The 21,231-nt window shown below is 37.4% G+C and overlaps 1 protein-coding gene across 5 annotated transcripts; it reads right to left on the bottom strand.

Annotated features, from left to right (window-relative positions):
- Positions 1-268: 268 nt before the first annotated feature.
- KYAT3 (kynurenine aminotransferase 3) lies at positions 269-17,987 on the bottom strand. Of its 5 annotated transcripts, none has more exons than XM_057402729.1 (14): positions 17,860-17,987; positions 16,989-17,105; positions 13,981-14,039; positions 12,524-12,668; positions 9,388-9,537; positions 8,541-8,627; positions 7,840-7,962; positions 7,629-7,749; positions 6,596-6,672; positions 5,644-5,733; positions 4,882-5,068; positions 4,006-4,079; positions 3,487-3,573; positions 269-2,023 (listed from the first exon to the last, which is right to left on the bottom strand). In XM_057402729.1, the coding sequence occupies exons 2-14, from the start codon at positions 17,085-17,087 to the stop codon at positions 1,961-1,963; spliced, it is 1,362 nt and encodes a 453-aa protein (XP_057258712.1). In that variant the 5' UTR covers positions 17,088-17,105; positions 17,860-17,987; the 3' UTR covers positions 269-1,960. The 5 variants fall into 5 exon arrangements, with proteins under 5 accessions (XP_057258712.1, XP_057258711.1, XP_057258713.1 ...); XM_057402728.1 differs by having other exon boundaries at positions 16,989-17,116; positions 17,860-17,975; XM_057402730.1 differs by lacking the exon at positions 17,860-17,987 and adding an exon at positions 16,653-16,762 and having other exon boundaries at positions 16,989-17,118.
- Positions 17,988-21,231: the final 3,244 nt, after the last annotated feature.

The following is a 21,231-nucleotide window of genomic DNA, read 5'->3' as shown; positions in this document are numbered from 1 at the left end:
AGTTATGTATGTGTACATATGCTGACAAGCCAGCTATCTCAGCAACATCTTATACTGCAGGAATAGGGCTTTAAAAATACTTCAGAGATTTGTGCTCCATAGCTGTCACCTTCAAGAGAAGCATGATGCAGTGATCTTTAAACCTTTCTGTATACAACGATAAAAATAGCATTACTTGTGTAAGCCTTAATGGCATTGTGAAGTACCTGTTTCAAGGACAAGAAACCAAAATGAAAGTTATTTTATTATTTTATGTCATTACAGAGGCTTAAGAAATTAGAAATTTTTTATTTGCAGAATCACACAAACAGTTCATAGCAGCCCGTGGTTCTATGCTGGAAAAAAAATGGTTTCCTTTCATAACAATTTACTTCTCAGCTAAAGCAGCATTTTCCTTTTCCAAATTCTCCTGCAGCTCAATACTGTTGCACTGCCCTCTTGGTTCCTGCAATAGCACAGCTCCCCAGTGCAACTTACAGAAATGGATTGTAAAATAGAGTTCAGATTTCACAGAAATTTAGCATCTAAAAAAATAGTTCCTCCAGGAATTTAATGTAGGAATTTCCCCATGAAATTCATGCTGAAATCTCAGTTATTTTAATTACTAAATTGATGATTCCTTCTACACCAAGACTATACACCACCTTAACAATACCAGCCAATCATCCCCTGGTAACATTTGGGGAATGGCAGTGTAAGACAGTACAAAACTACAGAATTCCCAGCTACTGGACTCCCAAAAGCCCAAGAGCAAGAAGCACTAATGAAAAAGCCTGGCAGCTGTATTCACAATCCAGTTTCTATACATTTTTTTTAGGCCACGGTCACAGTCTGATGGAATTCAGTTAAGATTCCAGCTGTGTGATTACAGAATGAGTCAAGTACTTGCAGAACTAGTTACTGAATTGTTGAGGCTTTCCACAGTAAGGCCTGTGGGAAGAAAACAGAAACCACATGGAGAACAATGCAAGCAGCCCTAAAAAGTTACCTACCTGGATTGCTTCTGCTCCCACACATTAAAAGATCACAGAGAGAACTGGAAAAGGATGCAACTAGAAAGGAGTTCTCCATATTGATCTCTCTTGAAACAGTCCTTTATCAACTGAGGTTGAAAAAAAATTAGCTGAGCTCCACAGCACAGCCCATCTTCATGGTCCCCCTAGACCTATAGAGTTTTATATAAGTTTGGTGTGAAGTCACCAATGTTGTGAACAAAAGGATGATGAAAAGTCTCCTATTTTGCTTTGTAGATTTATCCATGTAATAATTAAACAAATAGGCAGACATTTGTGAATAGAATTCCTGTTCTGGATGCCACTTGTATAAATTCATCAAGGACTGATTACTTTCAGAACAATAAACATGATTCTGGGAAAATTAAATAGTAATTATGCAACTCAGCACTTTCCAATCTTGCTTATAGTGTAAACACTGAATTGACTTAACTCAGTCACTTTATTTAAACTGAGGCAATTTGTGCATGGACAAGGTAGGTAGGTGAGTATGTAGAAAGTCAGCGCAATTATCTAATATGAAGCATATCTTAATTTTTGTCCACTGCAGGCTATTGGATTTCATTAACTACTATTTTTAAGTCTCAATCCTATTTCCTATACTATGTCATACAAAAAACACCTCCCACTTTTTTTCTCTTCAGTTTTAAAATACCTGTAGCATCTATTTATTTTACACAGAGTTTTACCAAAAGACAAAAATTTGTAGGAAAAGAGATTTGCATAGATTTTCTTTTCAGGAAAAAAAGCAAATTCTTTTGAAAAGACTGAAAATAACCTCTGGTTGCATCACACATTTCAATAAATCATTAACTCAGCAGGTGGCAGCACAAAGTTATTTACAATGTCAGTAATTCTGTGTTGTATTAAGTCATTTGTTATTAAATTTGTAATAAACCCCCTATTATTAGATAATTATACCAGATGGAAGAGTTAGTGAAAAAAAATCAGGCTGTCTGTTTATTCCAGTTCTTCAGAATCACTTCAGCTGCATCCAGTGTGCTGTCTTTCTGCAAAACAAGGAATATCACTATTACTGCAAGTATGGAGTTCTTGAAAAGAGAGTAACAGTCATGGTTATATCATCCCAAATCAATACTTGGCAGTTCCACTTGCATCCTGTAAGTATCTGTCAGTCAATTCTTTGTTAACAGTTATAACTACAAATTTTGACTACACAAAGAATTCAATGCTGACTCCTTGCAAATATCTGTTAGGTTTATTTAAAAGATAACGTATTTTCTCAGCATTCATATTATCAAATGTAATGGAAGCAATACTCCTTATATGCCTGGCATACATGCAGTGACGTACTTGGCAGCTCTGTATTGGAGACACGCTAGCATAGTTTCCAAATCTTTATGTGAACAGTCAGGAGTTTTAAATCTCCATGTAACAAAGTTATGCTGTGAACTACTCAAACATAATCCCCCTAAATATGGGTATTCTATCCACTAGCCAGTTGTGTGGCCCAGCTACAACCTGGTGAGTCATACAAGTAGTCTTGTATGATTAGTGCTGTTCACATTCACAGTGAACAAGTTTCATCCTGGCTGTTACTGGCTCGGTTTTTATCATGGTCTTTATACTGCATCAAAAGAGCTGGATAACACAAGCAGAAACTCCCCTTCATTACTGGATCAAGCTAAGGCTCTGGTCTTTGTACTAGAACAGTTAAAGACTTGCACATGTTCCATTACGCTGACTGTATCACAGAACCATCAGGAAACATCTTATGGTTGCAGGCTTATTAAAGTTTATGTACCTGTCCCCATAGTCTTCCAGTCTTTTCAAGAACAGATTCAACAGGAGGAAGACAGAGCCTTGGACAACATGGTCTAATGTGAGGAGTCTCTACCCATGGCAGGGGTTTGGAACTAGATGATCTTAAGGTCCTTTCCAACCCAAACCATTCTATGATTCTAAGACTATGTGAAAAGGAAGTGCTCACAAAGTGCTCAGAAAAAGTCAGCCAATGCACAAAAAAAATGTAAAATAACTTCCTGAGTCTTTGTTTTCTTATGTAATTTGGAGCTCATGTGAAACACTGTACTTTTTCAGGCAAGTAAGTTAAACTTGAAGGTGACCACTGTTTTTGTGGTTGGAAACTGAATGAGTGTCTGTTCTGGATTACAGAATTCACCTTAATTGATAGTGTACCAGTGTAACTCATTTTCACTGTCACCAATGGCCAAGAACATTATTAAAAATCAGAGGAAGCTAAAAAAGGCCTTCCCACCAGCTGTCTTCTGTCAACTGCCCTTCTAAGCCTTGCCACCTACAGTGATGATTTAAAGTCACTTAGCTAAAAGACAGTTGAAGCTACTTTGTGCTGAATTTTACACCAAGCTAATTTTCTGTTCCTAAAGCCATCCAACTCAGGAGATCTTGTGCAAAATGTAACGGTCTGTTGCAGATTTCAGTACTGCACTGATTTTTAGGAGTCTTAAGTCTTCCCAGGACACGTATTTACCTTAATGAAGCAAAACCGTATGTATTTTTCAAACTGCCTTTTTGTTTCAGGACCACAGAATGCTGAAAGAGGAATTGCTGAGAGCTTCTGAAACATAAACCAGAAATATTACTCGCTTACAGATGTGTATATAAATAAAAATATCTGGTTTGAGCATGATTCTACTATTCTATTTCTAGAACTCTCCCTCTAGACATGTGAGGGAAAGACAAGGTTTGGTTCTGCATGCACTAGCTAGGCTTAACTGAATTCAAATTACTTTTCTCAGGCAAACCATTTCAAAGGTACTTCTATAGCACTAGCATTTAAGCATGCTGAAAGAAAAGTGCTGGGACATAATACAATCTATAGGGTACATTTTCAGCATATTTAACAATATTTTAGCAATATCATGATCAGCAGTTACTATAAACACCAAATGGAATATCTCTACTATATTGTTTAATAAGTACAGTTGCACTGCTCTTACTTTCAATAGAAAAGCACTTCTAAAACTAGGGTATGACTAAGACACCTTACCTTAGATGTTATCATCCATTTGACAAATTTATAATCATAAGCTTGTTTCACATCTACATCAGAGAGATCCACATCTAAAACAAAATTAAAACAAACATTTTGTAAGATTTCCTAGGCTCCACTGGGAAGGCATTCATTAACAACACTTTATTATAGTTAACACTTAAGAACAAAGATGTATGCTTTTATGTTAAATTAAAATAGGCCAACAGATTGAGCCTTTCCATTCTGATCTCAGCACTTGCTTTCCATTCAAAGCAAACTCAGACATGTAGCTTGGATGAAAGCCATGCAGTATTCCAAGTCCTCTTCAAGTCTGGGTTATTGAGGGATCAGGACTGTGGAGGGTACCGAAGACTGTATTTATTGGATGGGGAGCAATACACTGCAACTGCTGTTTTCACATCTGTGAAAACTGGGGTATCTAAAACTTCCTGACATATGGTAGCACTGCAAGATCCAGTTGTGTTTAAACATTCCTGCGTGAATGACAAGTGCCATTAGGACCAGTTAGTGAAAAATGTGGAAATAGAAAATGTTTCCCTGTGGGAATTCTTCCTCAAATTCCTTCAAATTTTTTACTAATCATAGACCTTTTTAACATAGATTTTTTATACACCTCCCTTATCCTCCCTAAAACCTTGCCAAAGCTTTGCAAAACATGGACAGTAATTAGGATCACAAACAAAGGCTTTGCTAAAGCTTTTAAAATCTGCCTCCCAAGTTAAGGTAAAACAGAAAAATTCAATCCCAGTTAACTCTCCTGACAATGTTATGCAAACATGAAATGAGAATACAGTTTAAAATGAAAGCTGCATTGTCAGATTTACTAAAATGTTCACTTTCCACACCCTTTTTAATAAACTTTACACTAACTTAATGTAGAAACATCAACAATCATAAAATATCCTCCATCTGGAACAACAGGCTTTAGTCCAGCGTCTTGAAGTAGCTGAGCCATCCGATCACGCTTGCTTTCCAGCTCTCGAGACAGTGAGTAAAAATAGCAGTCTGGGTCATCCATGCGTTTATAGTCTATCCAAAATGCTTGTGCCAAAGCCTCCTGGAAAGATAGTCAATGTTCAAAGTACTCATGGACACTCAGGAAATGCACAGACACATACTTTCTACTGAAATCACATGGATTTTTCTTAGATCCAGGTCCTTATTAAGCAAATCACCATATACAAATTACACAAGCTACATCCAAGCATGTAATTTGTTTGTTACTTTGTGCTGTGGCAACACCCAAAGCACCCAATCATTCGCTAGGTGCTAATCATAGACAGAATCACAGTCCTTGACACGAGGATTTACAACCTGATTTGAAGCGAAGTTAAAATTACTGATAAGAACATAAAATAGAATACTACAAACAAGTAGATAGAGCTAATGCTCAGTAAAACAAGCCCATATTGCAACAATTTTTATTTTATTTGCTGAGTTTTTTTGTGTTATTTGTGATGTTATTTTTTCAATCAAAAGTCTGGTGGGCTGATAAATGTGTCAGCTCTTCTTGCACATCAGGATATATATTTTGACAACTAAAAATTCACTGTTGTGATTACTGTACTATTACAGTGAGACCTACAATTTGCTACACCAGGAAATCACCTCCTCTGCCCCTTATGTACCTACCTGTAACGGAGTTGGGCAAGTATACAGCGTATTTTGGTGAACAACTTGCAAATGCTTAATCAGGTTCTGGGGGCCAATAGACCAACCAAGCTAAGGGAAGAAAGCATGCATCTGTTATACTTACAGCAGTGGTACTACTAAAAATTAGAAAGAATTCAAACCAGGCAGTGTCTCAAGTTTTCCTGTTTTATGAACTGATAGTGAACTGGTTTTGATAAAGAATTAAGAGCTGGTTTACATGAAGTTTGGTGAATGATGTCTTTAAAAAATTCCTTGATTTGAGACAGAATTATAATTTCACTTATCCCTCTATCTCACAGGGCGCTGACCAAACTTTTCACTCAGAAATCAAACTGAGCATTTATTAGGGATCTTACTCCTAATTGGTTTTGAATCTTCACAAATCATACGCTCTTGTGTCAAAGGAGCATAAAACAAAAGCTCACTACTGGATCAGCTATGTCATGGTTCAATTTGAACACAGGTGATGAAGAAAACAGAATTTAGTTGCCAAACAAATATTTTTATTTACTTTCTGATATGTATTTTAAAGTCAAGCAAAATATTATCATTAAATATTTTACAGAAATATGAGCCGTTCCAAAACATACGATTCCCACAGCCTGGAAACGGTCATCACAAAACTGAAAAGTTACAATACAATAATATCCATGTTTTCCCCCTGAATCTTGACTGGTTTTGAACAAATCATATGGTGTTCATTTTTTGCTTAGTATTGCTTTCTCAGAAGACCTTATTAACTGAGAGACAAGAAGAGAATTAAAACACGAGTGTTGAAGATAGGTAATTACTCCAACTGAATGATAACTTCAAGTTTTAGAGACACAGAGATTTGCCAGAAGCTTTCAAAACACAGGTCATAAAAAGAGGCTTTTTTAGTGTAATAAATGCATTGTTATTTATAGAACTGAACTTACACATTGATTCTTACCTTCCAGCCAGTTACACTATACGTTTTTCCAGCACTTCCTATAGTTATTGTTCTTTCCCACATACCTGGCAAGGTAGCTGTACATAAAATAAAATTAATTCAGTAGAGATGCACTCACATATTCCACGTAGTTATAAATCTGTACTGCCCCTAACTCAGAGCTGTATGTTGATATCACTCCATCATATTAAGCAAGCAATGAGAATATTCTAAAATTATAGCAACTGTAGCAAATGAGAAAAAATATATGGGCGAGTGCTTTTTGCCATGAAAAGAAGGTAAGGATTAATGACAGAAGAACAAAGAGGCAGAAAATGAGAGGCACAAGTTGTGAAAACTATGTGTTAGTTATCCTCAGCCAAGATGTGTAATTATTCATAAGAAAGACACAATCTGAGAAATGACTACCCATTCATCTCAAGACAGCGTTATTTCTGATGCCTGAGAAAAGCCCCAAATACAACATTAACTCAGGCACTACAAGCCATTTTGACACAACTGTCCTGGTCACTGTCACTGGCTGTCCCAGACATGAGAAAAACAAAAAGATTACTAAGACTTCTAACCCAGAAACAACTACAAGAATAGGACAAGTAGCAGAGTGAGTCAATAAATTATGGTTTATTATATAATTTGACAATAGCAGGTAGGTAAGGATGCCTGCATGGATTAAGGGATGCATGTAGGCCTATCTCTGTATCTAGTAGGAGACCAAAATCTCTTTGTTTCTTTTCCAAGGAGACGACAGAGCAAAGGTCCCTTCCTGTACTTGGCTTTTTTTTTTTCTGTACACTGCTTCAGGTGAGCTCCATATGGACTCTCTAAATAAATTCATTTTCAACAGAAACATATAAATCAAGACACATTTATAAGTCTGAGACACAAAGTTAGACAAGATCATACCACTATTGCAACTGCAGTGGTCAACAACATCCACGTCCACCTCATTTGCATGCTAGAACCACTACCAATGAATCTGTTGTTACAGCATCATTCTACAACCATTTCTAAGACTCCACCAAAAAATCAGCACCTATTTTAATGTGTTGGTTTCCTTTATACACCAGCCATTCATAAACCTCATCACTGATGCAGAGGGTATCATGTTTAATACAAAGATCAGCTATTACTTGGAGCTCTTCCCTGGTAAATACCTGGGATACAAGAAAGTAAAGGACAATGCATTAATCACAGTATATAAGGCATACACTGAAATTACAGTAGTGTTAAAGCAGGACTCTTACCTTGCCTATAGGGTTGTGCGGGGTATTCAGAATAATTGCTTTTGTTTTGGAATTAAATTTATTTGCAAGTTCAGCAGGATCTAAGACCCAGTCAGCGCTAGATGCAGAGTTTCCATTATTTTTCTAATTAAAAAAAAAAAAATATAATTATGCATTACATAAATACAACATATTACAGCCTAACAAAGATGCCTGAATTACCACCCTCAGACACCTTTATAACTATAGCTGACAACCTGTCCAATCTGTCCTGGGAGAAGGAACTTCTAGGAACAGGCAGGAAGGCTAAAAGCAAGGTAAATTATTCTGACAGTGGCTGTCCTCTCCTGGCTACTGTGTGTCTTAAAGCCTCCCCAGGAACTGGTTTCCAGGATCTGGTTGCACACATGTTGATTATAATGGTGTGCAACGCAGGAAGCCCAGTCACATGACATGAGAGTTTATGGCCTTTCCTGACACTAGAAAAAGTGGTTTGGCTGGAAAGACTCATCACCACTGGAGAGAGATTCAAGGCCTTTTCCTCCTCCTTATCCACATAAAAATGGCCAAACAGTTAGGAATCTGCTATAGTAATCTAGCTCATTTTAATGTAATTGGATGTTACGAAAAACTATACAGAAAAGCACCACCTAGGTCTTCATCAAACTGTATCGATTATGGATGTGAAACTTTATATAAGTAATACTTAAAAAGCTACTCACATATCTCAGAGGAATAAAAACAGGCTTTGCACCTGCCATCTTTACCATTGGTTCGTAACAGTCATAAAATGGCTCTATTATTATTACCTGAAATGACAATCATCAGTATCAGAAACAGATAATTTACCGTGCATGATACCATCATGTTTCCGGCTTTACTTTGGTGGTGTAACTTGATAATGTTTCTGGCACTCCATCCTGATCTAACATTGCAAAATATTTTAGAGCAAGATTTCCAAGTATCTAGAAATCTCAAAAGAAAATTTTCTGGTAGAAAAAGAGGACCAATTCAAGGAAAATCACACTGAGGCTAGATAACAGGAAACCAAACAAAAAAAAAAAGAGAAAACAAATGCTAATGGCAGAGAACTTAGGGATGAATCATCACAGCTAGTACAGTAAACAAACAAATTTTTGTTAATGGACATTCCTGCTTTTCTGCTACCTATGCTGCTATGCAATGGTCCTAAATAGAACTTGATACACATTGGTTACTCAAACACCAATAGTGCTTTGTGGCACCATTAGACTGTTGTTTCAGATAACATCCCACAGGTTTTCTCACATAAGAAATCAGCATGTGTTACGTCACATAACAGTGAAAAAGAAACTGCTACAGGTACCCTAAGTATGAAAGAAAGGGATTTTTAAGTAGGAAGGCATCCAAAGGGTAGTCTCCTCATCACAACTTCTGAAACTGTAAGTCAGAGGTACAACTGTAACAAGCCACACTAATAGAGATCAGAAAGAAGCCCCAACATTAACTTACATTTAAAAGTGAACAAATAAAAAGCAGGCAAACTCTCATTTCAGTCACTATACCTGAATATTTCAAATAAAAACTTACTTCATCTCCCTCTTCAACTAATGCCTGTATTGTACTAAAGAGAGATCCATAAGCTCCCACGGTCACCAAGATATCTGTGAGAGGATCAATCTTTCTGCCACAAACTCTCTCGTACACTTGAGACAAGGCTTTCACCAGCGACGGATGTCCCTGTTCAAAGCAAACAAATCCAACTGATGACTGTGTTCCTGACAACGCACACAGCCCATGCCTGGGTTTTTCTTTTTTTTTCCACATATATCAAAATAATACATTTTAAAATAGAAAAAATGAGATTAACCCTCAGCATTAATGGCTTTTAACAGGTAGAATGGTTTAAAGTTTTTGTGCATTAGGAAAGAAAAGTAGTTTCAATTTATTCGCTATCTACTAGGAAATTCTCGTTTTGCTTTTATATTTCTATCTTTTTATCACATCTCAGGATAGCTCCAGGGATCCTACAGGAGACAAAAGACAGGAGGAGAGAGGGAATACTCTAACACCAATTCACCTTCAACTCCTTTAGAGTATCTTTCACACTTGCCCATATTTCTATCTGAAGTTCCTTCTGTTTCCTTCCCCATCTTTCAACTAAAAAAATACTTGGTGCAAGGGGAATCTTTTTTATCTGTTATATACTGCCACTAAACAGCACTTGTGATCAGAATGATGACTCATATAGTCATATCCCAAATCTCAGAGCACCATTCACCATTTGTGTCCCCTACATTGCAGCACTTAACATAATCTTCTCAAAATGTGGAAGGAACACAAACATGCAACAAAGATCATATACAACATGATATAAGACAACATAATTCTGTTTCCTCAGAAAAACTACAGTTTTTTTCTACAGGAAAATCTTTTTTTCTTTTTAGATGTTTGGTAGAAACAGAAAACAGCTCCTACAGAAAATGCAAGTATGCAAAGAAATCCTCTAAAATATTGAGGGTCGTACCTCTACACACAAGACATATACCACAAACCCTTCTGTAAACATAAACATTACTATAAATTGAGGCTTACAAGTCATTGTTGATTCAAATGACAGCCACTGCTTGCCATGTGTGTCAGCTACACAGGAATGCTGCACCACCCAAGTCATGTTAGGCTGCTCTACAAGCCATAGCCCTACTGTCAATGAGAGGTCCAAGCGTGGCAGAGAGCTACGACAATGTCTCAATTATCAAATGGATGTGCATCATTCCTACTCATCCTTCCCATATTTACCACCACAAATACTTGTGCTCCAAAATCTTGCAAGTGCATAAGTTTGTAGAGGAAGTGCACAGACTGAAGATAGGAATATTGGTAAAAATTCCTCTTTAATTGCTATCTACAGTATAATATGTCTGCAAACATTCATAATTATCACAGAAATTATCAAACTATTTAGAAATGAAGACCAAAGTGACAGAAGTAAATACTGAATAATTGCTTGCACTAGGAAAATTATATTTATGCTTGATTTGAAAATTGTTTTAGAGAATCAGTCTGTGAATATTTGTCAGAAGGCAGACTGTAGCCCATTCTCTCTGTAACCTTTCCCCCTATGCCAAGGCTGCTCCAAAACCTTTCCCGTCTGGTAAGCAAACACTTTTCAGGTACCTTATTATGGGTGATGAACATACTAATGCTTAGCCTGTAAGGTCACTAAATCCCAGCCATCTTTTGTGTGTCTGACACAAAAATAATTCCTTTATACTTTTAAGTTCATCCAGAGAGAGGTTTATATAGTTACATATACATTGTACATCCAGAGACTCTTTACATATTGGTAAATGTGACTAAACAAAAATGATCCAAAGAGGGATGGAGGAATGAAACTACAATCACTGGGGATTTTTTGTGTTCTTTCTGTTCTTGCCAGGGCCCTGACCAGCCTTACCTGGCTGTCTACCCAGAGCTCCGCCCCTGGTCCAGGGGCTCTCTTTAAATGCTATGCAGTAGGGTTGCTGATCTGCAGTTCAGTTATAACCATGCCTGTATCTGGCCATAGACCCTGTTGAACCTGTGGCTTGCCCTTAGACCAGCTGTGTCACCCTGGACATGCCCAGTGATCACTGGGTTATGTATAACTGTGGCTAGCATTACCAGGCCTGACCTGTGGATTGACGTCCTGGCTTCTAAGGCCCACCTCACCACGACAGTCTTGGCTGGTGATCTGGGCTGACCTCTGCCACAATCTCTGGCCTTGCCCAGGAACTGTGAGTCTGGGCCCTGGCTAGTGAGGTCTTCACACTGCTCACTGTGACAGCTTATCCTTTAGGGAGCTGCTGGCTACTGCTGCTCCCTATATATATATATATATAAAATAGATATAATGACAGTTACAACGCATGCAGTTTCTTAGAGAATAGGCAAAAAGTTATGATGGAATATATATACAATGATGCCACAACTACCAAAACAACTGCTGGCCTACCAGTCTATACAGTATTTCTCTATTACAATTGTGCAACATGATCATCTAGAAAAATATTACATGCACTCCTTAGGGTCTTGTACTAGTCCTAAGACATGATTTTCAACTGGGCAATATACTTTATCTATACCACAAAATAAAAGAAAAATAAACCAAACAAGGAAGTGGTCATACTGAAACAGTAATAGCCCACTTGAATATCCTGCGTTGGCAATGACAAATGCCACACACTCACACTCAGCTCAAGACGAAGTCTATAAGCTGATTTATAGAATAGTTAGTGAGCATCTTTCCGGGGCAAAAACTTACTGTGCCCATCACTTCTCAACCTCCACTGAAATCTACTAAATGTTACAGATGAATCTTTTCTTGCACTGTCTTGAGTGGTATCAAGTATTTCTTTCTCATTCTATCATTATCCCATGTGATCCATGTTTACACTGACCAAAATCAGAGGTAAAGGTGTAATATACACTCTCTAAACTGTAATATGACTCTTCAAACACAGTTCATCCTAGATGTGCTCTACCATTTTCCTCCTGCTGAAGGAGTCTGCCTTGAAGAAGCCTACACAGAGGATGTTCATTAGTAACATATAAGGCTATTAGATCAACTTAACTTGGGACATAACAGTCTGACCTACAGATAAAAACAATTCAAAGCAAAGTCCATATTTTCTTCCCTGTGGCATGTTCTCCACTGAACTTGAGTCCTTAAGTTCTACATACTTACAAAGCCTCGTGTGTACTGGTTCAGTCTGTCAACTGCTGATGCCTTTGCCAGCTCTTCTTTAACATAGTTGGGAGGGGATATATCAGGAAGGCCTTGACCAAGATTAACAATTGAGGGATCTGCTGCCACCTTTGTAAATTCAACCCTGAAGAGAAAAAGCACTTTAAAGTTAAGATACCAGATAATTTTTTTTTTCTCCTTCATTAGCACCAAAAGGCAGAAAAAAAAGTATTTCAGTTTGCTAAATTGAAAGCAGTGAAGGCAGGTTTGAATAGAGTGCTCACGTGGAGAGGCGGGGGCTAGGACAATGGCAAGTAACCACAGGAGTCGGAAGGAGCCCAAGAAAAGGCCGACTTTCTGCATCCACAGAACAACTTCTGCCAGCAGAAGTATGCTCAGATGTACACATGCACAAACACACAGGAACTCTGGATATGGGCAGAAATGGAACACTACTGTCTTTGCAAAATGAAATAGACCTAGTCAGAACAGCACATTAAATGATTTGGAAGCTCGATGCTGTCAAGTGAAGGTGTCATTAAACTTTCTGGTCACCTCAGAGTGCTACATTTTATTTTTCTGTACTTTTAGGCATGGACTGTTTCAGACTCTTCATCAGCTGTTCCTAGCAGCCTGCCAGATACAAACATCAGGATTCTTAAACAACTTTTTTTTAACTCCCTTCACAGGTAAGCTTTGAATTTTGCCCTTTCCTCCCTATGCAAATGTTAACAAGAATTAAAAAACAAAACCACAAAACAAAAAAAAAAAAAACCCACAAAACAAAAAACAAAACAGAAAAAAAAAACCACACAGCACCACAGTTCTGTCAAAAATTAATACAAACTGCTAACAATGAGTTTGAGGCTGGATGACCAGAACACATTGTGTGTGTATATGTATATGTGTATATGTATATGTGTATATGTATACACACACACATACAACTAATGTAAACCCAAAAGAGTATTTTCACCTACTAATAAAATCTCATTTTTACCAGTGATGGCAATACTGCTTTAAGACCAATTTAATACCTGCGAAAAAAAAGTTGATTAAAAATAATGAGCTAAATTATAAAGACAAGTATAATGGCTTCAAAAAGAAATCTGACTCATTTGGTAAATACAAACCAAGTGTAATTGAAATACATTACTCAACAAAATTAACATTTAAATTTGGGAGTCAGCTATACAACCACACCCAAGAGATATACTTGTCTTATATGGTTTATCAGATGAAGAGAAGCCGAAGCCTAATATTCACAGCTCAAGAATAAGACTTAATTCACATCTTTAACAGAAATTGGTTCACTGCTTCTAAGCAGGTACCCAATATACTCCAGCAGAGATAGCAAGTGCTATGTACTTTCTTACTGGCAATAATTATCAATTTGGAAAGTAAAGATAGCAGCCGAGATGTTTTCTGAAACTTGCAACTATTTTCCCTTTACTCACCACACATTGCTATCAAGGCCTTCAATTCGTCTTGTGTTTTTGTGTCTGAAGGCCATTGTCTGCAAGATCAAAATATACAGACAGAAGGGTTTTGTTAAGAAAGACAAAGTTTTACATTGTTGGATTCTGCATGACAAACACCCTCCTTCATGCTTTCTCAAATATACCATTGCCAGCTGAATTCAGTACTTACATGAAATTACAGAATGTTCTTTCACTAAAGCTTCTATAATAGCTTGAATTCAGACTAACAAGAAAATACACAAAAATATTGTAAATTCCCATTCATCACTATCTAAAGCCTCTAAATTTTCAGCAAGGATAAAGCAGGGGCATAATTTAGCTCAATAGCTTTAAAAGATGACCTGAAAAAAGAGACATACATTCTTTTTCTTTTCTATGGTACACTAACAACTTAAAGAGTGCGCTATTTCTATCAATTCCTGCTCAATCCAGTTTGGAAAGCATGCAGTTTCGATATAATCTTATTTTTTAAATTGATAGGCAAAAAGAAAACAGCAAAGACATATCCTATTTTATTCAGACTTTTAAAACTTTAAAGTATTTTATCTTTGTAAAACAGCTTGACACTGGAAAAAAATTACATAGGAATTACATAGTACCTCAGTACTCCAGACACTTCTGTTTCTTTGAGTCAAACTACTGATTTTAGTGATTTACCACTGCCAGTTGTGAAGGATTCGAAACCCATACTCTAGCTACCATCCTCTGAGAAGAAAATGTCTGTGTTACCATTACACTCCAAGTTTCAATTTTGAATCATTGAGAATGACTCATGGTAGAAATATAGTGCTGGCACTCAGTTTACAGTAATGAAGCTACCATATGCATAATGATTTGAAGAATGGGAAGCTGTAAAATTAAACAGATACATCTCTGCTTATAGATCTTCTCTACAGATCTGATTCTGACCTCATTTATGAGAAACAAATAGAAGAGAAATCAAGCATAGGACACCTTTTATTTGTCCTCAGTAAGAAACCATTAAGATAACTTGATACAGGACAAGAGGAAGCTAAGAGGGAGTTCTGACTAGGTAATCTGTACTATACCTATTTAAAAACACATATATGGTCTAGAAGATGGATTGGATTTTACAGTGTATCTCTTGGTAACTAAGATGAATGTTTGGCTCTACTACATAAACACAACACACGTACTACTTAGACTGAGCACACACACACACACTTTTTTTTTTCACATGCTAGACAACTACTCATGCTGTGAGGAATAAGAAGTCTCACCTTAAATCCTCCCAGTTACTAATGAGAATTCTGTACACGGCTACGGGTAAATCTGTTCCATTGACCAGTTGTTCTTAAAATTGTTTCAATTTGCTAAAAGCTGAAGGCTTATCAACTGCAGAACTTTTGTAATCAACTATAATGTAAAGCTTAACTGCGTAAGTAACTTTCCCTAGCTAAAAAAAAAAATGAGTTGACAAGTAAAATAAGCTTTCATTTTTACAGCTCTCATACTATTTTAAGTATTTAATTATCCAAGTCTTTTGATGTATTTTTTCTTGTGCCTTGAAACTAGTTTTAAAACAGAATAGCTAGTCCTGCATCAGTTTTCAGGTTTTCACAGATCCACCTTGCAGTGGGGTTCAGGTCCTCTTTATTACTTGAAGAAAGCCAACCAATTAACTGACATATAAAAATGATACCTCAAGTAGCATTCTTTCTGCCAGAAGGTCATGAGAATTCTTAAGACCCTGTTTTCTTTCAGCCAACTATGTCATCACTTGATAATAAACCATTTCAGGGCTAGGATTTCCATAAGTTTAAGACTGGTGTTAAGCAGGAGAGGTATGTTCTCATCAAGCTCTCTCTCATCTGACATCCTGCTTTCCCTAACACTTTCTATCAGAGAAAGTGTTAGGGAAACACGGCCTTTCTATCAAAGAAAGTGTTAGGGAAAAACAGCACAGTCAGGTGCTGCTTGTATTTATCTTTCTTCTTAACACAAAGAAACTCGTGATTAAATTGAATGTCAATATCTTTAATAACAACAGAAGCAAATACTTTTGCATGGCGCACAACTGAATTGTGGAACTCAAAGTCAAAAGCTACAACTGAAGCCAAAATGTAAAGAAAAAAAAAAACGAAACCAAACCCAACCAGGTTTAGACTTCACTTTTACTGAGAATATCTAACTCCATTAAATAGAATAAAAATACTTACAGCATATGAAAACCTGACTCAAGCAAAAGGTGACCTCCTTTTGCACAAAAAAGAAACTTCTCATATGGGCAAAATGTGCTACAACCGTCCATTATAATGATTTGAACATCTGTTTTGAAGGCTAACACGTGTCTTGGTTGACCCAGTTTGCTGACTAGATGAACTCCTGTTCTGAGCCAGAACACAATTTACATTCCAGTGTTCTATATGCAGTGCAGAGTGTGACCTCCAACCACCCACCATGTTCCAATGTTCCAAAGCTATGTTTTCCAAAAAAAAAAAAAAAAAAAGAGGACTTAAAATGAAATTACACAATCTTACAAGCAGTTAGGATGGGAAATTGAGAAGATTCTGTATAAAATTAAGTTTAAGGTGCTTATATACCCCTTGTTCTTGCACCGTCAAGAAGCACCACTATTCTCATTTCATTAAAGGAAAAATGAGATACAAAGAAATAAACTGTCTTACCAAAAGCCTCTGACAAAGCTGGGATTTAACCTGTCTCCTGTATTGTGAGCTCTACTGCCCTAACTCAGCAATCTTTCTGGCCTGATAGATGCTAGATGTGTCTTCAAAGACTGAAAAAGGCACACAAACCAATAATCACCAAATTCTGTTATGCTAGTGTGGTTAAATATTTGACTGATTCAAAGATCTTATTTTGTTCTTGATATTAAATGTTTGGATCAGTGTAACAAGAGATAAAGACAGCTAATGCATATATATTGGCAACATTGCAAAATTATTGCATCTCTAAAATATAGTGCAGAATATTTTCTTCTATGAAGCTGAAAGAATACTTACTGCAGAGGCTGAAAGTTTGATGGATCTGGAAAACAAATGTGTTTGGAGTTGGTATGTTCTAATGCCAAGGCAACAGAAGATTCGTGAAGCAAGCAGCATGCCTGCATAATAAATGACCTGAAAAAAAACTTACAGATTCCAGGAATGAGTTTCTACACCTCACTAAGCAGTTTTAAAAGATAGGATTCCCGTCTCTTCCCTCCAGTGATTTTGTTTCACTGAAATAAGTTCTAGTAAATTATTACCTAATCACATTTGTATGTCTAGAAGATCAGACTTTTTAACTGACAGGACTGCAAAACATTTTGAAACGCCATCCAGAGGGAAGGTTTCCTCTGTTTGACAGCACTGATCTTCTTTTCCTTGAATGACTATTAAGATTAAATGCAATTCAAGGTTTAAAGTCTCTGTTAGAATTGTTGTTAAAATATGTTTGTGTAATAAAAATTTCTATTACAATTGCCAATTCAAACAGAATAGAAAAGGAGCCCAACTTTTAAAAAGCCACACAGCTTTAAAACTGGTGTCAAGTGTTTCAAATCAAGTATTCTGAAACAGAAATAATTAAGATCACCAGTCACACTGGAGAGACGGGCCTACATGCTTTATGTATACTAAGTTTTGCCACAGTGACTTGGCAAACATCAAATCTCCTCCTCAGCAGAAAACAGCTGGCTAGAAAGGACATTCTGTGTGCTATAACAGATCATTCACTGAACAAAAAAAATGTGCCCTGTTAATCAGTAATTATAAAAAGAAGTAAGACCTGGCACTTCAAGCAACCACTTCCAGGAAGTATTTCTACACATAAATATTGATGACATTTACACATTTCAGTCACTTTGACAGAGAAAAACATGTAACCACAGACCTATGTCAGGAGTACGGTAGCCACAGCAGTAAAATTAACTTTGTTTTCTATAGTTCATTCATTAAAGAATAGACAACCTCTGCTTCCCCCTAGACTTTGGTCCCTGGAAGGGGGATGACAACAAAAAAAGAAAAAACTATATTACTTGTATTAGAAACAAAGGAATGCCATTCCTTGTTAAAACAATACCATGCAAGCCTTGCAGATAGAAGTAGAGAAAGTAATCCAATAACAAAGTAAAATATCATTTTTTTTCATGAAGAATGGATTTAGTCCAATGAGATGCTGTTCTTTATGCTTTTAATGTAAGCTAATAGAAAAGGTCAACCCAAACCTCCCTTTTAAGGATGCCTCATTGAATGAGTGAAGTTTTAAAAGTATGTTGATTTTGCCTTTCACTTATTCCAGTGTGAGAAACTCAGTCTCAATTCTGAAATTAAGGTCTTCCTCACACACTACTGAGTTGTAGCTGACTCAATTAGACCCTCAACAGTAGCAGTGTAATCCCACTGCATTGAGCAATCTGCAAGTATACAATTTATTGACACTTTTGGAAGAGAACGCTGGTAATTCCCCCAACTCTGCTGGCCTGAGGACTAGCAAAAGGCAATTAAATCTTTGGCACTAGTCAGCAGATAATCTGAAAGGCACAAAAGGAATATATCTGTTTAAAACTACCTGTACATACATTTTAAGTTACTTTTAATAACAGAACTTAGCACACTGGACATAATCTTTGATAACAACTGCACAAAATCAGACAGGTTGTGAAGGCCTCTACTTCTCTCTCAGCGCATGCTTGCAAAAACAACTTACACAACATACTATCTTAAAATGTGACTGTAACAACAGTGCTATTCTGCCAGGGTCAGGCCAGAGACAGGACTGCTCTTGCACAGCCAATGCCTGCAGTAGTCAGCACAGAGGGACAAACGTGCATATCTTTGCCAGTTTAATTTTGTATCAAGAAGCAGCAAAATTAAATAAAGACCTTGAAAACCTTAAATGCAAAACTAACTTGTAACTTTTGTGGGAACAATTATTAACAGTTGTAAATATTTCTAGCCACGTTGCACTGAAAGACAGTGTGGTATTTGAAAGGCCACCATTCGCCACAAGGCAATCATACAAAACCACAACACAGCACAGTGATATATAGCTTGTATCACTGTGGTGTGATCAATCTCTGCGAGTACTTGAAACACCTCAAGTAAAAAATCATATCCTACTTTAACACCACAGAAACACAGAAATTGTGAAAACTTTATGAGGGACACCATGGAAACAGTACTTTGCTGAACAGCCTCAGTAAGGGAAGTCAAGGCACCTGCATGTAACCGCTGTCCCACTATATTTCAAATCTTTGTGACACTTTTCCAGCAGATGCTGAAAAACTCAAGAGCACTCAGAAACAAAGACTACTGGCCATTAAACTGGACAGCCACCTGCAAAACACTTTAATGACTTTTTTGCTTTCTAAAAGTACCTCTTCTATCTTCTGCAACACTGAGGACTTCCATTTAAGCTACTCTAGGAAGGAAAGGGAAAGGCCTCCTCAATACAACCCAATACTCTCCCACACTGATCTCAAAAGAGACAAGACCTACTCTTTTTTTCTTTCCCCAAACATACACATTCCCACTATAATTGTATATGACATGTTATTACATACCACAGAATTATTTACTGTCACCTTTAGTATGAGAGTGCACTTAATTATTACCTCTGTATGTGTTTCAGCAATGATCAAGTATGTATGAGACATCAGTGAGACGTTTTATAATGGCCTAAGTTAAGTTTTTCTCATCAAGATAGAAAGTTTCTTCCGGCTCAGGAAAATTACACAGTGCTAAACAGCAACAGAGGTACTGCAAACCCTGTTTAAACTCCTAAATAAGGTTATTCAAACACAGAAAATGCACTGGTGCTTGGGGGAAACAAAAAGGTGGTGGGTTTTTTCCCTTTCTTTGTCTTATTTATGCCTCTTCTTTCAGTTTTGGAGCCAGGCATTGGCTTTTTGGCTAAGTCATGTCTGCTAAACTCAGAAATTAACAGCTAGAAATACTTTTCATCCCATTCTCATTTTCAGTGCTCTGAAGCATTCATGCTCTAACCAGGAGTTGGTCCTCCTAGAATTCAGGCTTACACAGTCATAAAGAAAACAGGAAAATGAACTTGGGGGGGGGGGGGGGGGGGGAAGAATAACACAAGGAAAAAGTGGGAAGCTACTCCCGCAGCTTCCTATTTTTTTTAGGAAGCAAAGCAAGCTACCAGAAAGATCAACACAGTAAATGCTTTTTAGTGGGTCTGGAAGACACATTCTGACTGCTAATCCAGTTTAAACTCAGATTTGGTGACTTAAACTTGACTGGATGATACAGTTGGGCTTTGTCACGGGAACACTATGAATACACCTATGTACTAACAATCACTTGGCTCATGTGGTGCTCTACAACCAGGCCAGCACACACACAACCTCTGCATTGCAGGCTGTTCTGCTCCCTTCACAGTGCCCGGCTTCCTGGTCCACCCACCCTGACCTCAGATGCCACTGTGCCACTGGGGCATGTTATGGAACAATACATGTTTGTAATGAATTCTTTCCCCTTTGAAACACAAAGCCAAATGCTGCTGCCCCTTCATTTCTGAGCTTTAGTTATAGATTCTCTATAAAAACCACCTTTAAACTTGCCATATGGTCAGACCCCTTGAACTGCTGTTTTTCCATGTAACAAGTTATTTTTCTATTCAGACTTAGTGACAAATGTCACTAGAAACACCACAACCCCATCAGCCATCACAATAACGTTAATATAATCCCTACTATGTCTGCATTGAGTTAGTATCAGTTGCAAATGCAAACCTGGAGAGTTTTGTATCTGGCCTTGTGAAGCCTTTGAAAGAATGCCTCTTTGTACCTGTCCAGAGGATGGAACCTTTAGAAAAATAAAAGGTGCCACCTCACCGAGGCCTCTCCAAAGCTTACTTTTCTACCATCTAAAGGTAACAAATGGCATTTTAAGCCAAGAGAACTGTTGGGAAGCTGGGCGTTCATATTAAAAACTCTATATGAAGGCTTTGTTGTAGTTGTCAATATTTTGTCATTTCTTCCTCCACAATATACATGGAACAGAGAGAACCAAGCATGGACAAGTAAACTTTATGACACGGAACAAGAAGAGGGACGAGGTTGTGGGATTTTTTCCTTGCTTTTGCACCTCATACAGCAGCTCTGCCGTTTAACCACTTTATATGGCGCTTATGCTTTCACCGACGCCCTTTGCCCACCCTTATTTCCACCTGGAGCATCCCCGTTTGCAGCACAAAGCCCGGAAAGCCATGAACTGCCGGGCACCAGCAACCCCTCACCCC

This window comes from Pezoporus wallicus, unplaced genomic scaffold, assembly GCF_028554395.1.
Source record: "Pezoporus wallicus isolate ANWC-B61680 ecotype Strahan unplaced genomic scaffold, APGP_CSIRO_Pwel_v1 contig_8333, whole genome shotgun sequence".
Classification (NCBI taxonomy): Eukaryota; Metazoa; Chordata; class Aves; order Psittaciformes; family Psittacidae; genus Pezoporus; species Pezoporus wallicus.
Note: the sequence above shows the minus strand (reverse complement) of the source record. Positions and strands in the feature narration are given on the sequence as shown.